This window comes from Anopheles arabiensis, chromosome 3 (genome assembly GCF_016920715.1).
Source record: "Anopheles arabiensis isolate DONGOLA chromosome 3, AaraD3, whole genome shotgun sequence".
In the NCBI taxonomy this organism is placed as follows: Eukaryota; Metazoa; Arthropoda; class Insecta; order Diptera; family Culicidae; genus Anopheles; species Anopheles arabiensis.
This window is the reverse complement of record NC_053518.1, coordinates 57,367,005-57,375,804: the sequence shown is the minus strand read 5'-3', so window position 1 is coordinate 57,375,804 and position 8,800 is coordinate 57,367,005. Positions and strand designations below refer to the sequence as shown.

The window sequence follows — 8,800 nt, the reverse complement described above, 5'->3', positions numbered from 1 at the left end:
TCCATTTTGTGTTTTTTGTGCCCATAAATATAAGATTGAACTACAAAAATATGATATCGCACGTGGTTCGAATTCCATTTCTACTCTTTTTTTCGACTTATGTTTCATACGTTAGGTAATAAGTAATAGATGCTTAGAACAATTTCAATGTAAATTTTCTGGGTCTTCAATTTTATGAGGGTCATTTCCAAAACGCCATCAAAATTTTATTTTATTATCCTGAAACTGGTTTTGAAGTATTAAATGGAATTGGTATTTGTGTATGAGACAATTGTTATTGTTGTGCCAAATATCAAATTTCAACAGTGAACATATCCCCTCATATAACCATTCCAAATGTGTAGTTCTAATATTCCGATCTATACTGTTATAGAAAATAATGGTTCAACACTGTTACAGCCTTCCCAGCAGTGGCGTATTTAACGGTAAGCTAAGTAAGCAATTGTGGGGGGCCGCCTCAATGAGGGGCCCCGGAATCTTTAGTCCATTATCCATTACAGTTAATAGAATATGGCACTGTATTAGCAAGGAGGGCCCCGTGGGTGATGGACGTTAGGGCCCCGCGCTAGACGAACCCTAAGCACCCTCCCCCGGCAGCAACCAAATTTAAGTTGAAATGTTACATAATCAAAGACGGATGCCGAGTACCCCCCAGTAATCATGTAAAAAGGGGCCTCAACACTTCTTACTGCTTAGGGCCCCCGACACTGTAAACCCGCTGCTGCTTCCCAGATCAATTAACTCACGTTTACTTCCAAACTACTATTTACTCTTGCCACCACACATCTTTCAGATTTTGCTTCTAATTTGACATGTCCTTAATTATAACGTGGTTGTTCTTAATCAACACCATAGTACGGTGATCATATGGTAGATATCGCCATCACTCTTGATAGATACAGTCAGAATCTTTTCAGCCCTCTTGGGCACGCTACAGTAAGCATAGTTTCATTGTGGATCATTCTGCAGTTGATGCTGATCCGGCTAAATGCAGTGCGCACGGTTGTCTCACCTAACGCGCAGTATGTTGCAGCCATGTTGCGCAATGAACCATCTCTCCCTTTAGTGCTTTATTTCGGAAGGACATCCTGAAATAAGTAGTTCTTCCCGCCCGCGAGCAAATCGTTACAAATTCAATTTTAACTTTCAAGCCATCAACATCCGCCGCTTTCTTCCTCGGTATTTCAGCAAGGCTTTTTAGCATATGGCCGCTTAGGGTCTTTCGGCTACATTCACCTCTTATTGTCATGCGTTTTCCTGGTCCCGACTCAACCAATATTGCGGAGTAGTAGATTTGAGGGAGTAGTAGATTTGGGGCGGTCTCGTCGTACGTGGTCGTCAACTCGAACGACTCAATAACATACCCGTCATAGGTTCAAGCCCATGGACCGTCCCCCCGTAGCAAGGATTGACTATCCGTCTACGTGGTAATGAATTAAGTCTCAAAAGCCTATGCAAGTCGGCATGTCCGCATAGGACATTACGCCAAATAGAAGAAGATTTGAGGGAGTGTACATGTTCGACGTCCTGGGTATAGCAACCCGTGTTACAGGTTATTCTGTACCACACTTATCTGCCGATGACGACGGTGTATGTAGTATTCGAGGCGATTAAGCACCAATATTGAGTATGGTTGGCTTTATGAATGATTGAATGAATTGGAATATTAACCATTTCACAATTAAGCTATTTTGCATAGTTTTCAAACATGTTTTTTTTAAATATTGCCTTGAATATCTTGATTTATAATGGGAAGGGGTATGAGATGGGACACATTATCATCAGGTGGCTAATTTGCAACTTTAAATATTTAAAAAAATCATTATATCCAATGCCATGTGATTTCGAATCGGTTTGTGTAAACAAAAAGTCTAAGTAACCATTGCACTCATTACTTGCGGGCTAGCAGTGGTGCATGGAGCAAGTCCTTTCGCAGCAACGCGCGTTGCTAAGAGAGCTCTGCTCTCACCACTTTCTTTCTCTCTCGCTGAATGTTTACTCTCACGTCATTGCGGCGATTTTCTATTTTATATATAGTGAGATAAGAGTATATTGTAATAATTTGTGATATTATGAGCTTTTGCAGTTTAGTTATTGTTTAAAAGTACACAATTCTTACTTCAAAGATTTTTTTACAATATAGTTTAGCCATCTTCATAAGAACGAAATTAAAAATTAAAATGAAACTATGTAAGGATGGAGATTATTTCATGTATACCACTGTATATAGAAATATAAAACAAACAGAACGATATGAGTGGTACGTTAGCTAGATTAGGACATTAAAACGTTCGAACCGAACCGACAATCTAACGTACGAAGTGATAAGCAAGGTACAATATTAAATGAAATAAAAATAAAAATAAAAAAAGGAAATACCACATCATGTTTTTATTATTTTAATAATTTATTAAACAATTAAAAATATGCTTTTGTTTCCACTGTATAAGAGGTTGTCTTACAATAGTAGCTTTTACTGCGCGTTTTTTTTTTTCAATTTTCTTGTTCTGTTTTGTGTGCACTTCTTGACTTATCATTTATTCACTCTTCACCCCCTGCTGCTGTCTCTATATACTTGTTTCTCAGCCTACAAAAAAGGATTGTATTCTGTGTGACGCAGGCTAGTTTTTTTTTTTATCTAAACGCCTAATATTTATAAGTTTCTCGCACGTGCCTGCGTCGGGGCCCCGTTTTGCCGTAGAATGGCAAATAATCCTAACACCCATAAACAATTGTTATTTTGTGTGTTTGATTTACGACTACCTCATATGCGACACATGCCTGGGCCACTGTCCTGGGTTTCGCTCGTTCTTTGATTGGACGCTGTTACGGTATTTGTGTGTGTGTATGTGTGTATACAGCAGTAACGCCTTCAACATTTGTCCCCGAAACCAAACGAATTTGACAAGACTGTTAGAGAACAAAATATAACACTTGGCATTGCTTGCAAGTGTATCGTCAAACACAGAGGTGCAAACATAAGGATCCGTTCGTTTGATTTCGGTGACCCTGTAAAGTGTAGCTGCCGTTGGCGATCGCACGGTTTACTTTTTTTCGTCAACGCAGTAAATGAACAATATTCGTATACAGTCTATGTATCTGTTAAAACCAGATATTTTTAAAAAATTTCCTTTATTTGTAAATGTTTCTTCTTCTTCTTCTTCTTCCGTGTCCTAACGTTTGTTGAACCTTTTCGCGCAAAACAATATCCCTTCTTATTAGATATTCTCGTCCCATTCATTGTATTGTGCATGATCACTGTTAATGTGTGTTCTTTCCTCTTCTTTCCCTAGCTGCCAGGCGGCACAGTTTGGACAGAGCTGCTGTTGCAGGGATTAAATAAAAAAAGGAGAGCCTTAGATGCCTTTGGTTTTCCCTGTTCTACTACACGCGCTAAGCCCATTCTGCACCTACGTTAACAGTTTGGCTGTTGTGGTTGAGGAAATAAATTTGCCGAATAATTTTTCCACACAATCGATCGATAGATAAGTTGTTTTCCATTGCTTTTTGTCAAGTTATCATTTGTGATTAGGGGTTTGTTTTTTGTCACCGATCTTAAGGAAACAGTTGTGAAGTCCGTTTATTTAGCTGCATTGGAAAAAGGTGTCATTATTTTGGTTCTTTCTGCACGATACTAATACGGCCTCCCCCGGTCGTCCATGTGATGTGTTTTTGTTTGTTTCCGTTCACACCTTATTGTTCTGCCTTCGTTTCGTTTAGCTTACACGTCTAAATATCTATACACTGTACTGTACAAAAGCGATTACACTTGTCGTGTCGTGGAGCCTACGCGCTGAGATTGCTCGGTAAGCGATCTTCGAGCGCTCGAGGTATTAACACGAATCGAACACGATCGATACCACATCTCCCCCAATGATGGGCATCCAACAACGATGACAATAAATTACAAAACATTTACACTTAATTTTCTCATTTCTCGGCCGTTTATGTTTAAATATCCCTTTGCCCTACTTCCTGGCTATGAAACTAAAGATTTGAGGGGAAGGGGGTGAGGGGGACAACGAGATACAAAAATGCATGAATGTATACGCGCCCTTGCAGTTGGTTGATATGTACACTTTAACCGATTTACTTCCCGAAGCCAACAATTGCCGGCTGGTTGCTGTGAACCGTAGGAAGCTGGATGCGAACCGGTGTCTATTCTATTGTTAAGCATTGCATTGAAACAAAGCAGGACACAACACTGATTTGTAGTACGACGGGTAATCGGAAAAAGGAAATAAAAGGTAACAAAAAAGTGTAACTCAAAAATAATGCAACATAAAACAAACTAATAGAAAACATGGGCGAGGACACTGGATAATGTCGTGTGCCCGACCAGTATCAGCACACCGCTAGCAGGTGATACAACCTCTGCTTAACTTAAAATCTAACCGTAATTCTTAACCGTCACTTGCAACCCTTCGCTAAAAAAAGGGGGAGCAAAGGTTGCCGAGGGTGTGACTTTTATATGGCAATCTGAGAGAAACTTGCACTGGACGAGTATGAAAATTGGCAAATGAATGTGGAGAAAGTTAAAAAAAAACATACACACACATACATGAAGCAACTAAATCCCACTACAAACGAAACAAAAACAAACGTAAACAAAACGATAGCGTGCAGATATACTTTTGCAAACTGTACAACACCGGCTACGGCTAATTCTCACACCGATACAGAGGAAACGGGAAATTCGAAGCGGTATAATGATTTTGAAGCGTTTTCTTTTTTGGGTTTGCAGCGTTCGTGTGCAAACCAGTTCTAGCAATTGAATTGAATGCATTGATGACTGCTGGATGATTTACACTCTACGAAAACACAGAGTAGATACTCTAAATGGGATGCTGATAATTTGCAAATATGCTGCATATAATTGATCGGCGATTATGTGGGCCGAAAAAGGAGGTTGGGGAGGGGGGATTGATTAATTATTTCCAATCTACGATGGGGTATATAAGTTGCTCAATTTTGAAAAGCATTTAAAATTAATTCTAATTACGTATAAAAGTTTCATCAAAATGCACCATTTTAGAAAGAGAGGGTTCACCGGTAGTTAGTTGCTCGTCGTCGTCGCTGCTAGAAGCGGCACTCTGCGACACACCAATAATGTCCTCCTTGGTGGTGCAAGGTGTTCGAGTGTCTGAACGAAACTAAATATTGGCGGCAGTGGTATAAAACGTTGCCTTGGCTTCTTACACATGCATGTTGTGTAAACGGGGGATTTGCATTTGTTGTATTTTTTTTTTTGAGTTATTTCATCGGCATAGGAATGAGAAAAGGTATTGTCAATTGTGTTTCCTTCTGTTGTGTGCTGTTTCCCTCTTACTTTGTTCGCTGCGAATCAATCGCACACCGTAGACATTCTTCCCCATGTACAATATTATCGCACTGTTTTGTTACGTTCCTCTGCTTACGTTTGCTGGGGTGTTTAGCTCTATGTATAAAATATAACTTACAAACATCCGCAACTCCATACATCTCCACGAACAATGCATCTATTTACCATCTCTAAAACACTATTCCACTACTATCCTCATCATCGACTAGAAAGAGAGCCGCTAGCTTGAACTGTCCTTACAATATGCCTGCCTGTCGGATAAGTTATTCATAAGGAGCTTTAAATGTAGGTTATGCATGTGTATGGGGGCATGATGCGCACGATTACGGATAAGGTAGATAGAGCGTAATGATAGCTTATGGTGTTGTGATCGTCAGTGATAGCATTTTAGTCTGGCTCGTGCCTTGTATGCACGAGAATAGAAGTAGTATCGATTTGAGTTGAGTTGATTTTAATACTATTAAGAATTGCTTTCACGCTCCATTTCACACCCGGTCGGCTCCATTGCTAACGTTTGCCACCATCACCACCAGCTTGCTGGCCACGTAGGACGAAAACGTTCCTTCTCGCCGCCTTCCTGGACTACTATCCCTGGGAGCAAACGGTTTCGCCTTCCAGCAGCGAATCGGTGAAAATGGAAGGGATGAGAGCCGATACGGGTTTCACAGTTCACTTAGATTGCTGGGTGGTATTCTTCGAGTTGCCGCATCTGGTCGAACGGTCAACTATATCGGACCATAATCGCTGAGAGCTTGTCCCGGTTGCGGACCGGGCAGCGTAACAACGACTGAGACGGCGCGCGGATCTACGACCGATCCGGATCCGGCAGTTAAAGTAGATGCGCCGCCGATATCTCCAGGTCATACGTGACTCAACGGTGCCTGCTTGAGAACGTGATGGTGAAGGTGGTGGTGGCTGGTGGAAGCCACACTGCCTACGGTTTGCGTGTACGGGGTGGCCAGCAGGGAAGCTGCCGCCGATCCAGGTACACCGATGCCGGACGTGGCGTACGGTTGGGGCAGTGGTGGCCGTGGCTTAATAAGCACCTGTCCTGCACCGGTAGGATCCGGCGAACCGAACAGTCTTCTCCAGAGCCGCCGCCACGAATCGACCGTCTTTCCGGACCAGATCCAAACGCCCGACGTGATGCCGACGGCCAGTGCCATAAAGTACTTCAGCATGAGCACCGAGTAGAGCGGCTTCTGCCGCAGCCCGGGCGCTACCTTGCACGGACAAGTTAGGCCCGTCATCCAGTCCTCGAAGTAAGACGCCTCGTACAGATGGCAGCCGATGACGATCGTTGCCGGTACGGTGTATAGCACGCTGAAGATGCCTATCCGAATCATCAGCTTCTCGAGTTTGTCTGCCTTCGAGCCAGCACCGATACCGCCCTGCTGCTTGATCACGGACCGGATGCGGAACAGTGATACAAACCCGGCCATCAGGAAGGTGGTGCCGACGACGAGATACATAAAGAGCGGGGCAAGCACAAAGTTCTTCAGATTTTCGACGGACGTGTTGCCAACGTAGCAAATCCCCGCCACGGGATCACCATCGACGGCGGGCCGCAGCAGTACCGAGACGGTCTGCACGGTCGGAATGAGCCATGCGGCAAGATGGAAGTACTGCGAATGCTTCGAAATTGCCTCGTTGCCCCATTTCAGGCCGGCCGCCAGGAACCAGGTGAACGACAGGATCACCCACCAGATCGAGGAGGCCATGCCGAAGAAGTAAATCATGATGAAGATCATGGTGCAGGAGCTCTGTCCCGTTGAAGGGTACTTGATCGATTTCCCGTCGCACGCAATTTCGTCGTGGCCGAGAAAGATGCGCGTGAGATAGCCACAGGAAACGATGAAGTAGCACGCCGACAGGAACACGATCGGTCTCTCAGGGTACTTGAACCTTTCGGTGTCGATGAGGAAGGTGGTCAGTGTCATTAGAGTGCTTATGCCGCAGAGGCCGGACCACAGCGCTATCCAGATGCCGGCGAAGTCCTTTTCCTCCTGGGTGAAGAACGCCCCCCGACACGGGATCGCGCAGTTTTGCACGTCGCCGACCCTTTCGACACTTTGGTTGCTGCTTAGGCTGCCGTGATGGTGCAGTAGTGTTGTGGTGCTGCTTTCCCTCCCCAGGGTGACCAGTGGCTCCCGGCACCGGCACATGCACTCTTTTGTTCTTTCCCCTGGGGGATTTTGGCAGTTTTTTGAATTCTTGCCCTTGCATTTGTTGTTCTGCTGATTGCCGCCGCCGCTGCTCTGGCCACCGCTGCCACCGTGCGATTTGCGGGTCGGCTTGCCAGAGTGTCCCGAGCTACCGCTACCACCGCCCGACGACCCTCCGGCGCCGCGGTCTTCGCCATGCTCTTCCTCTCTCGGCATCTCCATGCACAAGTTGTCGCTGTCGCCCGATACGGGCAGATTTTCGCAAGCCATCCGTTCCGGCCAGTTGAAGCTGTACGACTCCATAATCGGTGCACAGCCGGCTCGGGCCCGCTCGCACACGCTGCGGCACACCGGCAGCGGTTTGTGGTAGTCCTCGATGCAGATCGGGGTGTACATCGAGCAAAGGAAAAACTTCAGATCCGGCGAACATTTGATCTCTACCAGCGGCCAAAACTGGTGCACCTCCAGGCCGGCTTCCTCCTGCGTTTCGTGGTTCATCTCGTTCGGAAACGAGGTTAAATTATAACCGATGCCCCGGCACATCGGAATGGTGATCTCTTCGCACCGCGAATTTGGATCTTTCGGCACGGCAGGTACGTGCGGCATCGGGCTGACACCGGAATGATAGCTACATTCCGCTACCCCACTGATCATGAGCAGCAGTATCGGCAGTACGCTTACTGCACAGCGTACTCCAACGGTCTGTTGCAGTGTACTTCGCACCGTGTGCCGTCTGTGTTTACTTCGCACCAGTGCCATTGTGTCTGTATGTTCGCCAAACGCGTTACGTTGTATTTGTCTGGATTGTGACTCTGGCAGGCGCTCTATCGCTACTTCACGATAATGTAGCTTCGTGCACTTGTCGCACACTCTGCTGGTGCTTTTATTGCTCAATTGCTCGATAAGCTGATTAAATCCCGTTTTCCCTTTGGTCTTTGGTCGGCTAGATTGTCCGCATCGTGCTGCTGAACATTCCGTAGCGGTGCGTGCTACATATACGACGACTAATTGCATTCGGGCGTTGTTCAGTAATGCTTCTCTCTTGCTCTCGTTGCGTACACAAAGCGTAGAATTCTGTAGAATAAATTAAAACAGACGAAAAAAAAACAATCATCAGTGGGTGAAAATTAAAACAAAACAAAAATCTACGACAGTATTACAAAATTCACAGAAAATTGGCACGACAAATTGACATTTGAGTAATGCTCCATCGTTTGCGATTTTAGCTCATATGCTGTTGTTTGCTTCCATACGAATTCAAATTCGCAGCAAACATTAAACGAAAAATGCTTCT

The 8,800-nt window shown here is 44.8% G+C and overlaps 1 protein-coding gene across 7 annotated transcripts in view; it reads right to left on the bottom strand.

Annotated features, from left to right (window-relative positions):
- Positions 1-2,456: 2,456 nt before the first annotated feature.
- The window catches only part of LOC120900155 (frizzled-2), a 59,344-nt gene continuing 53,000 nt past the window's right edge, over positions 2,457-8,800 (bottom strand). For all 7 annotated transcript variants that reach the window (XM_040306787.1, XM_040306785.1, XM_040306786.1 and 4 more), the window contains one exon: positions 2,457-8,580. In XM_040306787.1, coding sequence (XP_040162721.1) covers positions 6,202-8,520 — 2,319 coding nt within the window. In that variant the 5' untranslated portion in view covers positions 8,521-8,580 and the 3' untranslated portion in view covers positions 2,457-6,201. The remainder of the gene's footprint in view (positions 8,581-8,800) is intronic.